A 16655-nucleotide genomic window follows, 5' to 3' on the forward strand; every position below is an offset into this window, starting at 1 on the left:
TGCATGCCCCAGACCATTTGCACACAAAAAAAACTCAGCTAAAGAGGGATTAGTCCAAACTGCTGTCCGTGCATTTATACATTATTTCTGAGCGCTGCTACTCTTGTCTTGCATTGTGCTGTAACACACGTGTGTGTCTTTGACTGTGGGAAGTGATATTTTTTGTGACCTTCCGAGAGAACAGAATAAAGTACACCAGTGTAGATCGTGGTTAAAACGTTACTTTCGGATCCTATATGGCGAGTTGTCTTGCGTAACCATATGTGTGTGCAGCGGTTGTCTTGCAGCGAGCTGAGCACATAAGAAACGCATATATTTTCGTTTGGGGAAGTATTGCCTGGCGTTTTCCGCTTTTCTATAATCCAATAAGCAAATCAGATTTCTCCAACGACGAAACGCAGAGACAGATACTTAGAGGTATGTGTTTTAGTGGAAAAAGCCCGTCTGCATTCTGCTGGCACAAAGCAGCAGCAGCAGCGGATTTTAGTAGCGTTCTATATTTGGGCACGGAAGTACGACGTCATCGCGCTATGTTTGCAAAATTGAAAAAATGGAAAGAACGCACTGACGTAGGAGCCCTGACGTGTAGTTAACCTTGGCAACAGACGGAACAATAAATAGAACCAGTGGAGATGCAGGAAAAAGACTGCGATCCCGTATGGAGGCTAATTTTAGGCACTATTTTAATTGTCTGTTGAATAGCACTGCCATCCTATCTCACCCCAGAGAACATGTTTATGTATGCGAGTACATATAATAAGGAGAGTGCCACAGATTCAACCACACAGGTTATTGCATTTAAATAGCACTATCTTTTATTTACAAACAACAGTCATCTTTACTCTCTCTGTAAAAAAATAAATTGAAATTTCATAAATTAAAATCACTAATGTTTTCACAGAAAACTTCATAGACCACTCAGACCATCATGGTTAAGACAAAACACGTCAGTTTTAAGTTTTTTTTTTCACAAACAGTTCACAATTACTCTCACAGTCCATTAACCAGAAAACAAACTGGATCAACAATAACTATTGCTCTGAACACATCAACACCACAACACGTTTTGTTATCTAGCACCAATAAATCATATATGAACTCAATAAACGACTAGGTGGTATTATTTGAAACATGCTTTTTAACTTGCTACATCGGTGTAATAGGCAAGTATCGATAAAGGCAAATGAAATCATAAATAATTTGCTTCCTGGTAAAAGTCCATTCAACAGCCCTGTGATCTGCACATGTGTCTCATACATCAAGTAAATGTGCTTGATAGGAAGTACTATTGTTGTTGGAAGAGTCTTTAAAGGGCCAGCAGGGTTGGAGAGCTTAGGGAATCAGAGGACTGGTCGTTGCTGCTGCTTTCTCTCCTGTGGGCGATGCCACAAGTGGGGAAGGTCTCTGCCTCTGGGAAGGTGAACACAAAAGAAGAAGTGTAGGTGGTGCCGGCTGGTGTGCAGGTCACCACGGGCGTGCACAGGGGCTCAAAGTCACTGTTGTTGGCTGAGGCGTGAAGGGGCTCCCAGTCCTGAGTTGTGTAGAGGGAGTTGGACAGGTCCACCTCTGGCACCGAACGCGCCGTCTCCATCTCCGTCTTTGCCAGCAGATCCAGAGACTCCTCCAGGACGGAGGAGTCCAGGTCTGTCATCTTGACCGCGCTGCTGGAGATGGTGGCGGTGGAGAGGATGGAGCTGCTACTGCTGGAGAAGATGGAGTTGGAGGTTGAGGTGAAGGTTGGCTGGCTGGAAGTGATAGGGGTTGCCTTTGGGATGGTGCTCTGTGGCTGGGAGGACACCGCGGTGGAGAGAAAGGGGTGGGCAGAAGTAAGGGACACCAAGGAGAAGTCGGTGTCCAGCTCTGAGGGGATTTTGCAGATGGGTTGATGGGCAGCCAGAATGAACTCAAGCCTTTCCTTCTCCTTCAGGAGATTAGTAATATCGCTCTGCAGGCCGGACTTCTCATCCTCAAGCTCATCGGTTTCCTGCAGGAGAGAAATAGAGGAAGTGGCATTAGGCTTGGCTGTTGGATAACACTGCTATTAGCTGTGGTGAGAAACACATTTTGACAAATGGTGGTAAATCTGTGGCATACTTACAGCTTGCAGAGTGTCTGTAAGCTCTCTCCTCCTGTTGCGGCATTTTGCTGCTGCCTGCTTGTTTCTCTCTCTGCGAACTCTTTTCTTCTCATCCTCCTCAGGTGTCACCTGCACATAATACAATAAAAAAGTTAAGCCTCCAGCTCTGTGATGATTTGTTACTAAGAGTTATGTATAACACTTATGGACAAATGATAATTACCTGTTCCATTCTGCCCCTCTTGTTAGAGTTATGCGCCCTGGATGCAGACCTCATGTCTGGTCTGGTGTATGCAGGGCTGGGGCTGGAGCTGTAGGGGGGAGGTCTGTGAGAAGGGGCCACTGAGGAGATCAAAGGATGGACCATCCACTGCAGATCCTCGCTTGACGAAATAGCTGTGACGGTGGGGATGAAGGAGGCACTTGATGCTGTCAGGTCAGTGAAGTCCTGTAAGTAAGGAAGCAAGAGGATCATGAGCACATTTGGTATACTTTCAGGATGCAGCTTCAGGATGGTCTATAAAAAGACGGGTGGTTTAAAAATATCCATATGATGTAAACTATGACATTACATTCTCTCTATGGGGTTTCCAGGTGGATGAATGAAGCGCGCCTCGAAGTGTGTGCAGCGCAGATCAATAGGCTATTTCAAGCACCACTCGGCATAGGCTACTGCTATTTGTCAGCCAGCTTAACGTTATTATTTTAAATCTTAAGTAGTTTAGTATGGGCTAAAGTGAGCGGTATATTTCCAAGTTACACGGAAACAAATACATGTGAATATCACATTGCTTTACATTCTTATAAAATAATAATAATAATATTTGACTGGACATACCTGAGACTGGGGAGATCCCATGCTGGAGTAAGATCCCGCTGGTGAAGGGTAGTATCCCAGATTGTCCCCGGACGGAGAAGCGGTGCTGCAGCGAGAGGAGGAGTCGCACTCCTTGTTGAAAGTGGTAAACATCATCTTTCCCCAAAGAAAAGACAATTAGGGAGATCCAGACAAATGTAAAGTTGAGGAAATGCTTCCGTAGGGTTTGAGAGAAACTCAAATTCCACTCCTGATATATTTGTTCTTGTAGTCGTTATTCTACTGAAAGTTTGAGTGCCAACTGTGAGAGCTCGGAGAGGTTTTATAGCCTGAGAAGGATTGTCCAAATGACGTAGGCAAAGGGGAGTGCTCTTTACCCGACACAGTGGGGGAAAAAAACATCAAAACACGCACATAACAACGCTGCAGCGACGCCAAATACTGCGTGTACCTCGTTTTGACGCACATAAAGGTAGTTATACAATGACAATTTGTGCTGTTTAAAGTTAAAAAGTAACATTTAGAAATATTTTGTTTAACTCACCCTCGATAAATGGAATATTCCAGAACGGGATCCCCGAAACGTCATTTTCCTAATATGGTGCATCCTGTAAAGGGGCGGACCTTGCTGGGAAACACACCGTCTTAGATTGGCCGACAGCAACATGACGTTATGTAACACAACAAACACAACGGGTGTTGTGAAAACTGAATAAGTGGGATAATGGTCAGCTAAAGTACATCATACACAGCAAAGTACATCAAACATAAGCACACAATGCTGGTACATTTTCAACACTGTCAATTTGAATAGTTATAAAACTATTATCCATATCAATAATGCATATAGCAGTCTTATTTTGTTTTCTTTTTTGTATAGCTCGCTGACAGGGTATAGCATGTGGAAAAACAAAATACATTTAAAGAAGTTGTGGTTGGAGAAACTCTTGCATCAATCAGGTAAGTGCTTGTGTTAGATCTCTTTCAGATACAGAGCTCCACCAACTCAACTCAGCTGCCTCCTCAAACTCCCCCTGCTCTACTCCCCAGTCACAGCAGAGTTTAGAGTTTGTCATATAAATAACTAACACATGTCCTCAGTGAATATAATGGTACAACCTCACACTCTGACAGGCTGTGAACATGCTCAAAGCCCCACGACATCTACTAAAAATGTCTGCAAAGCAAGTTTTAAAAACATTCTAACTTTGTAAAAGGGAAGCAGTTATTTCAGATTGTTTGAATTCAGATGTTAGATTTCGATTATTTCAGTTTTAAAAACCATAGTATTCACTTATACAGAGCTTACTTTCAACCTTTCAAAACTTAGTTTTAATGTTTTGATTTGTGAATCTTATTTTCTAGTTGCAAAGAAATGCGTTTAGTTGAATGGGATAAGGCAACGTGCAAAGTTTGGATGCAATTCAAATCAACTGTCTAAACATAAGCCAAGAACATCAGTAATACATGTCAGAGCACGGTTGACTGCATGTGTATTCTTCCCACAGGCGCTGCTTGTACCTTTTGTGCGCAATCCATGGGTGTGTTTAGTTGCAGAGCAAGCTGATAACTGGTTTGTTATGTGTACTTTAGCACGACAGCAGTTGGTTTTTTCTCAGGTGTGTCCAGGTGAGCATGAAGGTCTTCCCTTCTACTGTGGCAGAGGGAATCCTCATGATTTGTATCACAAGATGAATCCCTAAAATGCAACTTTGTCACTAAGACAACATTCAGACTTTATTTTGTTCTTCAGATAAAGTGTTTAACTTAATGACCGCTTTACAATATATTTTCATGCATGAAGTTATGTTAAAAAGCCCCTAGAAGAAAAGTAGGCCAATAGAACACAGTGTCAGCATCTTGCTGGCAGTTTTCTGTTGAGTAAGCATTTAAAAAAAGTTATGAATGGGCCACAATTCACAAAAGTTGCGTTAAGTTTTCCTCTCTTCCTTTGCATTATAAGGGGTCATTCAGGGAATGCCCATCTTTATCAAACAATAGGCTACAGGCTGGCTATTTTAAAACATATATAAGTAGGCAAATTATAAACATGACGTTAAAAAAGTTACTTTTTAGCTTTTGATAACACTTCTATCAAAAGTTTTGATAAAAGTGTTACTGTGTCAAAGGACATGGATTTAAGTTAAAGCAATTAATGTTTTGTTTCCCGCGCTCGTGTTTTGTTGAACATTCCTGGTTGTCACAGCAACACTCCACCCCTTCACGTCAGTGACGTCCTCGTTTTGCATAGCAACAACGATCGTTTGTGTGGTGACGACGGATCGCTCCGCAAAGAAAACACAAAACCGGCTCTTCAGCGTCAAAATACAATACACGGTGACGTTTGTGGTTCCAGGAAACGTCGTCAGAGTGAGAGCTCTGTCTGTGTTGTGGCTCTCAGACACTAAAGAAGCTACCTGGTGGATTGTTTGAGTATTTTGTTTGACTGGTTGGCAGGAGCAGCAGCAAGTTTAGAACAATGTTTTTAGTTATTTAGAGGTAAGAAGAGTAGATTAGAGCCAATAAATAAAATATTTTTTTACGTTACTTTGGTGAATATAATAATTTAGCTCTAATTTCTGACCATAATAATAATAATCTAAAAAACAATAATATAATAAATATACTAAATAAATTAGCTTGCAGCAACACAGATAATGCTTAATGGATGAGATAGCTTTTTGAGTTACACACTCTAAATTGCTATACTGTATTTATTGTTTTTATTTTCGTTTTTATAACGGATTGGTAAAAATGAAAAATAAAATCTCTGTGCCATTTAATTTTAGTTCCATTGGGCCTGCTTAGCATCAGCAGAGGGGTAATTCACAGGAGCAATTATCTATTTGCTTAATTTACATGAACCGATGTCACCGAGTCTAAAAATAAACTCCGGTCTGTGCACGTTCACGCTCAACTTGCTTTAATGAAAACAAGCCTTTGAGCTGTATGGTGAGGGGTGTCTGCTGTTATGCCCGACCTTTCAACCCTTCCGGTCTTGAGCCGCCGGGCGACTGAATGGGCTCAAGCCGACCACCTAATGATGTTCCGGGAAGTGAGCCCTGAAAGGGGGGCTGTGCCTGCCGGGAAGCAGACGAGAGCGCATGCCCCTCCGAGCGGGGAGAGGCCCCCCTCTGTTCCCCAACTATCGCGTTCACTTCAGTGATCTGTCAGGTCATCTGAAACGTAAATAAAATATCCAGTCTATACAATCCTTAGGACCTGAATTAGACTGTGCGGGAATAACGCTTACATAACTGGTGCCAATAAAACGCATCAACACAACTGATCAGATCGGGGTCGAAGTGAAAGAACAGAAATGATGCAACAAAACAAAAAAAAATGCAACCACGAAATGAATCAATAATAGCATATAAGTAGAGGCCCTATGCTTAACCCTCTGCAATAAACTAGATGTTACTATGATTAATAATTGCATTTATAGATATATATATCATATGATAATGATGCTCTTGTCTTATAGCCTTTAATGTGCAGGGGTTTGCTCTCGTCTTCTTGTCCTAAAAGTAGCACAATGACGCTGTTATCAGATACAATGCGTGACGATCAGCGCATGTTTCACTTTCTTTTGTGACTGTGAGTGAGTGGGCCACACACATAGCCACACGTCCGTCTGCGCTCTCTCTCTCTCTCTCTCTCTGTGCACCACAGCGCGCCCCTGTCTCACCGGAAAAACCATATATGGCTCGGTCGGTCCATTCGGCGATTGGCTGCTTTACTACGGCGACAATTCTGTTGCTGGAGCTCTTTTCATATGCAGAGACAGGTGAAGAAGAAAAAAGAAAAAGGCAGTGTGATATACGGATGACACTTCTTTTTAGCAGCTCATAAATAATCAGCCGGTGTGCTGGAAGCAGTGTGCATTAATTAAATCATGCTGGGTTTCACAATATTGGTCCAAATGATGTGATGGGGCAACAGTTTTATTGTAGTACATCTGTGTTCCAATCAGGGCTAATCGGAGGGGACATAGACCGACTGTTTGAATAACTGTATTTTAATATATTGCATTGTCATCACCTCCTTTCTCCTGCAAGAACATTCTATTTCCTTGAATGCGCCAAAAATAATTAAGATTTGTCTCGTGAACATATGTGGACGTATAGGGATCATAATGTATATGATGCAGATGCTGCATGAAATGACGTATAGCTCAGTTCATTCATGACGATGGGCACCTCAAGCAGACGGGGGTGTCACTTAAAATAGGCTATGCTTGATATGTTTCAAAATGTGAGTTAACAGAACAAGTGAGGTTGAAATCATTGCTAATATTGTTGTTCAAGCATTCCACGGATGTATAAGTTTAATTTAAAAACATCCGCCCCCTTTTTCCCCCCTCTTGCCTCTCCCTCTGTGCGATGGTTCGGTCTCACCAAACAGATTTCATTCATAAAATTCCAGCTCACTATAAAAGGAGGGCCTCTCCACTATATCTGCACAGTTACCATTTATGAACCCGGCAAATGGAATATAAGTAGTGGTTTAGGTGTGAGTTTTTCCACTTAGGTTTGATAGACTGTTCTATCTTTTTATGCAATGATTTTAGACGAGAACATGCATCCAGACTCCAGCACTGAGTTCGACTCATCGTCCAGCTGTAGCACAGCATCGCCTGGCGGGGACACCCCTGGGTGCAGCCAGCATCCTCCTGACTCGCTTTCATCTTCAGTGGACAGCACCAAGGTAGAAGCGGATCTGATCATCACAAAAATAATCCCTCATATTGCAGGATCATTCGTGCATAATGCTTATAATATAGGTCGGAAAAGGCGACTATGGAACAAAATGTTCACACATACCCGAGAACATCTCACAGACATCATTTCCTTTGACAGGAATACTGTCCAGTGCTGGGAATGATTCTATACAAACATAGGCAATCTATAGGCGCCATAGGTAATCCGCAAAAACAGCGCCATACTGTTGTTATTTCAGGGATATTGTTTGTCATGTACTTTAACACAGACCTGTCTTAGTCGCGACCTTTCATTTTAGAGTGATGATGATGATAGAGTTGATGACAACGAGTGATGAGGACGTGATGATGAGGAATCTGATTTTGATAGATTCGTAGACTGTATTGATTTGGTCTTTTTTTCTTTTTGGCATTCCTCAGTCAAATAATTGATGTACCATTTAAGCACATCTAAAAGGTCAGCCACGAACGTGGCTTGTCACTAATCAGATAAGCTAAATTAGTGTTTGCCTGCATGCATATACATGTCTCTGTAATGTTTTTTTCCCCCAGGATGCTGAGACCAGTGCAGCAGACTCCTTTGTTCCGACTGTGACTGCGATCTCAACCTCTCCGGATCTAAGGTGGATGGTGCAGCCGACAGTCATCACATCTGTGTCTCCGTCGTCCGGCCGTGCAAAGGCTAAAACTCGCGGCTCGACCCAGTCCTCTTGCCCGGCAGGTGCAAACAAGGCAAAGCCCTCCAACAGGAAAGGGCTGAAAGACAAGGTATGCAAGAAAACAGGATGGGGAGGGGGTGAGGAAATATCAGTTCAGAGATAACGTTACAGGTAGCCAATCAATCAATCAATGAGTCCATATCATATTCCTCACCACGACTCCTTTCCACTGATAAGAGGTTAATATGAAAATGCAGTTATCGCGATATTTTTAACAGGACGTGAAAGAGGACGCAATTGTTTTTGATGGTTAAAGGAAAATTAACGTAGCAACTATAGTGCAAATAAATGACTGCAGGGAGTTGCACACCAGGTGATTGGATTACGTCTAATTGGTGCAGCGAGTAATTACTTTTGGGGTAACGAGCACAGCGCTGTTTATGAATGGGAAATTGCATAGAAGTGCGCGTTCACGTGTTCGACTAGACCGTGCCAGTGGTGCAGCATTTTAACGCCTGAACTGGAAGAGAGTCCGCACCGACCAGATCAGTATTCCCAGCATACACTGCAAGGACGATTTTTCTTCTTCTTCTTCTTTTGGCAAGTGAAATAGTGCCGAAGAGCCAACTGCTGATATGGCAAAACTCAGCAGGAAGCGCATTTAAATGGGCTTTTTTTCTGATTGATTTTAGCCTTCCAAAGAGGAGGAGGAAAGGAGGAGGATCAGGAGGGAGAGGAACAAAATCGCTGCAGCAAAGTGTCGCAACAGACGGAGGGAGCTGATAGACACTCTGCAAGCTGTAAGTATGCTGTTTTACTTCATCATATATCCAAACAGCACGCGCTCTTCAGGAGCTGAGGACACTGCATGTCACCAGTCATTAAAAATAGCAGGAGCACATATACACGGGCAATGTTTTCATGCCTCCCTCATGCCAAGTCTTTTATCTGATTTTCTCCCGCCTCACCTCAGGAAACGGACGAGCTCGAAGACGAGAAGTCTGCCCTCCAGATGGAGATAGCTGACCTGCTGAAGGAGAAGGAGAGACTTGAGCAGGTCTTAGTCTCCCACAAACCATCCTGCAAACTCCCTGCAAATGACGGTGATGATGAGGAGGAGGAGGAAGATAAAGAAGATGATGTTAGCACCATGCTGCAGGATCCTCCGGCCTCCCCACAGCTGCTGTCCATCTTAGAGGATGGAAAAACCCTGGAGAGCAACACAGCCATCGGAGAAGCCTCCATTGGTCAGGACATGGACAGTGTCCCTTGCATCCCTGCTGCAGCCATTTTGGGGAACTCCAACATCCTCCTGTGCTCGAGTGCAGAAGAGGAGGCTCTGGAGGACCTAAAAGGAGATGACCTGGATAACTTGGTGCCCAGCCTAGAGATGGCAGTGACTCCAGACATGGCTGCATCCGTCCCCGACATAGACCTGAGCAGCCCCTTCTGCCTCTCAGACTGGGAAACGCTTTACAAGTCTGTGGCAAACGACCTGGAGTCTTTGAGCACACCAGTCATGTCTTCCAGTCCCACTTGTAGCAATTACCACACAGTGTTTTCCTTTAATTACTCTGAGATTGATTCCTTGGCTGAGGGCTTTGAGAGCCTCAGAGGCAGCCTTGGTGCGTCTGAGTTAATGAAAGATAATCTTAACTCTCCAACACTCCTGGCCTTGTGAATGCAAAGAAGTTATGCAATGATACCGTTGTTGTATTCTAACCAGCCAGCAAGCTATAGATCTCTCTCTTAAAAACAACGTTTTGTAGTGTGAGTTTTGATGTTGTATAAATCGTAACATCAAAGGTTGTGTATACATGACATGTTTTCTGTGACTGTAACAGGGTTCGACTTCTTCCATACTTCGGGTGCGATTCTCTGAGGTAACAAAAATGCATGCAAATACAAGTCATCTGTATTCCAAGAAGAGGTGGTATCTTGTGTTTTTAAATGTGATGTGAAGTTAGATCATGCTCAATAGCCTAACATATGCGTAATACTGTTGACAAAGTTGTGTTGTAACAAGTGAAAATAGCAGGGTTACTATAAAGTGTAGTGTATAGGTGTCACATCTTGCTGTAAGGTGTCCCCTAAAATTTCCTTTCAAGTTTTTCCATAAAAAAAATAAAAAAGATCATGTCATGTATTTTATCAAGATGTATTTTATGACATAGTTTATTTTTTTACTTATCAAAAATGATCAGATGCGAAAATTGTATAACGCTGGAAATAAAATGAGACATCCACAAGCAATGTCTTGCTGTTTTTTTTATCATTCAGTATTCAGGAACATTCATTTGAATGCACATTCTCACCACAGGGCTTTATTAACTGTTCTGGAGCTTTCTATCATCTTCATCAGCAGACGGAGCTCAGCGGAATTGCAGATGTTCAAATTTCCTCATTGTCGGAGCATTTTTAATGGCTTCTTATCTTTTAAGTGTTGGTCTCTGCATTTGCTGAGGAAGATCATGTAATAAGATTGAAAGCTCCAAACAGCTGACTAAATGGACCTTGTGGTAAGATGTTTTCTGGACTGTGTTTTCTGAGGTTGACAATGAATTTTGATGCTGAGCTTCAGGGACAAGACGACCTGAAGTGCTGGAGGAAAAAAAAGGAAATTTGGTCATCAACTGCAATTGAGCAAACTTCAATAAAAATTATGATAAATGGTCGAAAGCTCCAGAACAGCTACTTAATAGACCTCGTGGTTGTTTTCTCAACTGATATTTCCAAGGTCAAGAAGGAGCTTTGAATGTCTATAAAACCAAGTTTATAAACAACATGGATGAGAGGGGCTTACAAAAAATAGAAACACGTTCCATCTCCATCTGCTAATAAAGATGACGCATAATATCCTATGATATCTTTATATACAACTAACTAATTTGCTCCAAGAAGAGGGCCAAGAGTGAACTCAGGAGTATTAATATGTTCAGCTGAGTCCATAAAGATGTCAGCGAGACTATTTTTGGATTCAGGATTACATAAAGCGCAACCACCGGGGACTGGAACGTGTTTAAAACGAGTGGGAGCTGCAGAAACAGCAGGTTAATTATTTATTCATAGCTCGTTCTCGGCTCCGCTATTGTCACGGTCAAGGGAATCCGGTTCTACAGCAGCAAGCCAGCAGTGCGTGCGTGATACGTCAACACGCGGTAGCCGTGTTACGCGTCACTTCCGTTGACCATGTTTGGGTAATTGCAGTTGTTTTGTTTCCACGGCAACGGGTGTCATATTTCGATGCCCGAGGTTTAGGATGTTACCGGAAAAGCTCGAAGCAGGCGCGAGCAGCAGTGCTGTTGATCGCAAACAGACGAACACTTTCTCATAAATTACAGAGCTGGGTATCACGTGCGCGGTGATAAAGTGGTCTAATTAGTAATTTAACGGTGCCAAAAGCCTTTTCTCGGAAGAGCAAACGAGGCATTTAATGACCACAGCCTGTTTGGTTTCGGTCCTCACTGCAGCGGTCAGTGGATGCACTTAATGCAACCACAATCAGTCCATTTTATTCATGTGCGAATGGCTCAGAGCGCCTTTGCTGAGCGTTTTGCAACATCTGTTCCCGTATAGTAGGAGTGACAGGAGTGTATGTGAGAAGTGCAGTCTCTCTTTTCCGTCAGTAGGGGGAGCTACAGCGTGAGCACCAAACCACTGAGTTTCTCTTCATTGTATTCAGCCTCGTCTGTGTGTGTGTGCGTGTGTGTGTGTGTGTGTGTGTGTGTGTGTGTGTGTGTTGCGTGCGTGCGTGATGTCTTGGTGCCCGGCTATTTTAGAGTGATGATGGATGGGCCTGTCAACAGATCTGATGTCCACTGACTCACTCTTTGTCCACTTGTCCCATCAGACTGTGTGTGTCCAGCAGGGTGATGAACTCCACAGCCTGTTTCAGAGTTGTAGAATATCACATAGTTCACGTTGTTCACAACCAACCATCAAGCCGCAGCCTGACTGCAGGAGATGTGAACGTGCACGGGTGTGGGGGTCCGGGTGCGGGGTTATTCTAAGGTTTGGACCATGGAGAATGTGGCAGTGGTGGATGAGGTATTCAGACCGTTTACTTAAAGTGCCACTATCACAATGTAGCACTCATACATTCAGAATTGTACACAAGTAAAAGAACAATGCACTTAATGTAGAAAAAGTAAAAGTACTCTGCAGGCAGATGAACGTTATTGTTATATTATTACATTGTTGAATAATCATTAATGTCGCAATATTTTCTAAGCTTCCATCAAAGATTGTAGCTGTTTTAAGCGGAACCATTTTAGTTAATTGATATGGTGTTGGGTGAAAGAAATGAATTGCATTTCATAAACTGATCATATAGACTGTATTTAGTAATAATTTAGTAACTATGGTTGTTAAGTTAAGTGTAGCAAAATAAAAAGTGCAATATTTCAGTCTAAAAGGTAGTGGTTTTATAAAATGGAAATACTCAAGTACAGTGCACAGGTCTTTGCATTATTTTAGCTGATTACAGCTCTTGTCAGGATTGTGTTCTCTCTCACTGTCCTGTTACATTGGTTGCACCTGTGACATAGGACAACTTTCGCCTTTATTATTCATTCATGCAGTTTGGTGACCTTATGTAATTCAAATCATAACTCCGCCTTCCCCACCTTCTACCCATGATTGCACAGAACTAGGTCGGACCACACCCAGCATCATTTTGACCTACACACCTGCAAAGTGTTGTGTCTGCATCTTGCACGTTTGTGATTCAATTGCGGTGACGAAATCTGTCCTCAGACATATAAACACCTGGTGACACACTGCACAACTGTAAGTTCTTAGTTGTTTCCATTTGGTAGAGCTTAGTCTAAGCCTCCATACTTTTTGTTTTGTCATACTGGCAGTCTATCTACACATAGCCTACGTATATTGTCGTTTGTGGGTATGTTTTCATGATTTTTCTACGTATAGCACCTTGAACAAACATGAATTGTGCATTGTAAAGCATCGGCTTGCCCTTTCTAATTAATAAGATGCAAAACATGGGGAAGTTAGCTTACTGCCCCTTGTGTTTTAGGACGAGATTACTCCCAGCAACACCAGCACTCTGTAATATGTCTCACATTGCCTGGTTACAGATCCCTATCTTTCTATTATTTGTTGTGTGCTCACTGTTTCCACCTCTGTTATCTCATCCTCATGCACCTCCTGACCACTTGCTTTCCCGCTTGCTGTGATATTCCCAAGGAAGTGCTATATTTACAGGAATAAATCAACGTCATACGGGTTTGGGAAGACTGGGTCACCTGACATGACTAACGCTATGAGAGAGCAACGCTGTAACAGTAAAGATGGTATTCAAACATGAAGCCAAACAATACTGTAATATTCAAACTGCAGAGGGCATATTCAATGATACAATAGAAGGGACAAAACAATCTGATTTGATACTTTATTTAGAAAAAAACACTTTTCTTTCATGACTATCATACCATTAAATAATTGATATGTATACAACTGCGAAAAAATCTATTTCTTTGTACTAAATAATGTGTTATTTAAAGACTGTGATGCTATGATTCTGGTGAATCCATGTCTGACAGCACAACAATGGGAGCTTTGACTCAAATGGAAACAGGAGCTCACAACAGCAGCCTTGTGTTGTGAGAGGGAGATGAAGATGAAGAGGGGGAGGGTTTAAAGTCAACACCAGCACGCAATTGGTGCATTAAGTGATTGATTTGATATTGTGAATGGAGTTGATGGGAGTCTGCTACAGCGTCACAAATCAATCCATCAGGAAGGGCGTGTATCTTATCTGTGTGTGTGTTTAATGCACAGGAGTGTCACGTAAGTAGCAGTTGAGACACCGATTGTATTTATCATGCACAGTATTTTAATGCATGTTACTATTTGCAAGATTTGATGTTCCCTGAATAAACTCAGATTTGCTCCTGAACCATTTGTTGTCAGAAAAGGGGAAATATCGTTCTGTGGCATAACGCACCAAATGGCAAACTGTAGGAGATCTGTCCTGAAGTTTTAAATAACCTGCATCTTTACATATTACTAGACATATTGTGACATGTTCTACAACTGTCTGAGATTATTTTGAAAGAAGAAAAAAAGGAAGGAAGGAAGGAAGAGAACTCAATGGAGTGGTGGCAAAAATAAAGTTTGTACTGTCTGCAGTGTGATGGACGATGAGTCAGGATTGTGTCTGGAGGTGTCGGGTTTTGTAGGTACTTCCCAAAGATGTGGTATTGGATAATACTACGACAAAACACTTAAACTTAACGTACAGATTTCAATCAGGGTGAACAAATGAGAAAATATGACTTGTTTACATCCTTTTTATTAAGTAGCCAACAGGAATGCAAAGTATGAATAAGAAGCTGTTGTTTTAGCATCAGATACTATTACAAATACTTGTGTAAATGTCTAAAAATGAATAAATAAAGAGACAGAAAAACATAATGCTTGGTTGTGCAAAAAGCGATTTTGTTGTTTTTACCTTGACTTCTGACGCCCGAACAGCAAGAACTCTGCATGAGTTTGGCAAAGCTGCAAAACCACAGGCTGCTCTCCGTCTCCATTCATCATTTGGGCCGCTGGTGAAAAGTGCACAGGAGGTTATTTGTTAAAGCAAAGACTTTCTGGAAGCTTGGAAAAGACACAAATAAAGATGGATCTCGATACGTATGATGAGACATGATTCTGAACTTTTAAGTAGAGCAAAGGAACTACATGCTTCAAACACCTAACAAAACAGCAGTGCTTCTAGTGATTCCAGTGGATTCTTACACATTCACAACTTGGTACTGTTGTTGAACAAATTAACAAGCTCTGCATATTTTGGCCGCATATCCAGACTGGTATATATATTTTTCACAGTGCCATTATCAAAGCTTATTGTTCTTGGCAGGGACAATTCCCTCTTAAAGGCTTAAAGTGCCAAATGTGCCTGCACCATATGTGTTCCTGTACTGAGTGACATCTCGGCTGCCGTCCTGCAGGCACGGAGGATTCCAGCTGAAAGTCTACACCTGCAAAAGGGGAAAACCCCTGAACATGTCTTACAGACGTCCAGGACCCTCCTGTTTATGAAATCTGTCTGCCTGTTGGCTCAGTTCTGCTTTATTAACCTCAAATGCCTCCCCTAAAATTTGTCATCTATGTTAGGAGCGACTGTGACGCACAGCTCACCCCCCCCTGCCCCCCCCGACCTCCCCTCAGATGCGAGACATAAATCACAGCAGAACCAAATTAGAGTCTAAAAAAAGGAACTGAGTGGGGTATTTTAGTGAGCCTCCAATAACTCATGTGCTTGCTCGAGGTGGAACAGTTGAGATGGCATCGTGTAAAATGAAAAGGTAATGATAATAACCTGAGACATAATAAAAGATGCACAGGATGAATGGGTTATTCTTGGTTAAAATGATATACGGCTGCATCGAACAATACATTACAGTCATGCACAACTTTAAGCATTCAAATAAAAATTAAAGACAGATCGAGTGAGAAGCTATTCAGCATTTCCAAGGGTAGTTTTTAGTTCATTAAAAGTATAAATTAATATCCCTATAATGGGCTTTAAAGTGGCAATCTCAAAGATTTTCATTTAAATAAATGTCAGTCAAGTATTGCAATATTTATATATTTGCAGTTTTACTAACTGCGCGTCTGTGGTGACATTTCCAGGGAAAAAAAATAGTATATTACTGTTTTTCTCCATTGTATACAAACAAAAGATTTATTTTAGACTTTGCACACAATTCTGAAAACTTGTATGTTGTGTATCAACAACAAGCTCAATGCCATTGTTCTCACTGAAATATAAATTGTAAATCAACCAGGACTGAAATCTTAAGGACTGCCCCTTTAAACCGACACATTCCAGTTTTGTAAGAGCACAACAGTGGGAGGTAGTTACAACTGCTCACACTAGAGGGAAGCAGCAAGAGGAGGAATTCAGATTCAGGTTTCTGGAACTTTCTGAGACCTCCATCAGAAATACTTAGACGTGATTTTGTGCACGTGTGTTTTAGTTTTTACGTGTTATGAATCAAGTCACAGGGAGAGCATTATTAGGGAGAGAGAATAAAATCGGGTTTCACAGCAGCTAAAGTTACATGTGCGAATAGCCTGCAGGATTTACTACATTACTTTAGGCATTATACTTCCTCTACCACCTGAAATAATACGATTTCCATATTGTGAGTTTGTCTGAGAAAAAGCAAAGGAGTAATTCTCTTTCAGCCTTACACATATGTGTAATAGGCACATTTGGAATAAATCTCTGCAAACATCTGAATGCAAGTTTGAAGACCAAAGGACTTTGGGGTACAGTGAAATAAAACCAATGAAAATCTTTCACAACAGTTCTGTACTTTCATCTTTTATCTTTGCATGTATAAACAAAGT

General features: G+C 41.8%; 2 protein-coding genes across 2 annotated transcripts; one reads left to right on the forward strand and one right to left on the reverse strand.

The window, feature by feature from the left end:
• Positions 1-792: 792 nt before the first annotated feature.
• LOC116396078 (proto-oncogene c-Fos-like) lies at positions 793-3171 on the reverse strand. The gene is made up of 4 exons (XM_031870465.1): positions 2916-3171; positions 2301-2525; positions 2099-2206; positions 793-1984 (listed from the first exon to the last, which is right to left on the reverse strand). Exons 1-4 carry the CDS (start codon positions 3048-3050, stop codon positions 1307-1309), a joined length of 1146 nt encoding a protein of 381 aa, XP_031726325.1. The 5' UTR covers positions 3051-3171; the 3' UTR covers positions 793-1306.
• Positions 3172-7290: 4119 nt separating this feature from the next.
• Positions 7291-10520, forward strand: LOC116396077 (proto-oncogene c-Fos-like). The gene is made up of 4 exons (XM_031870463.1): positions 7291-7601; positions 8167-8382; positions 8966-9073; positions 9247-10520. Exons 1-4 carry the CDS (start codon positions 7455-7457, stop codon positions 9952-9954), a joined length of 1179 nt encoding a protein of 392 aa, XP_031726323.1. The 5' UTR covers positions 7291-7454; the 3' UTR covers positions 9955-10520.
• The last annotated feature ends 6135 nt before the right edge of the window (positions 10521-16655 follow it).

The sequence above is a fragment of the Anarrhichthys ocellatus genome, unplaced genomic scaffold (genome assembly GCF_004355925.1).
Source record: "Anarrhichthys ocellatus isolate YVR2014 unplaced genomic scaffold, GSC_Weel_1.0 scaffold52, whole genome shotgun sequence".
Taxonomy (NCBI): domain Eukaryota; kingdom Metazoa; phylum Chordata; class Actinopteri; order Perciformes; family Anarhichadidae; genus Anarrhichthys; species Anarrhichthys ocellatus.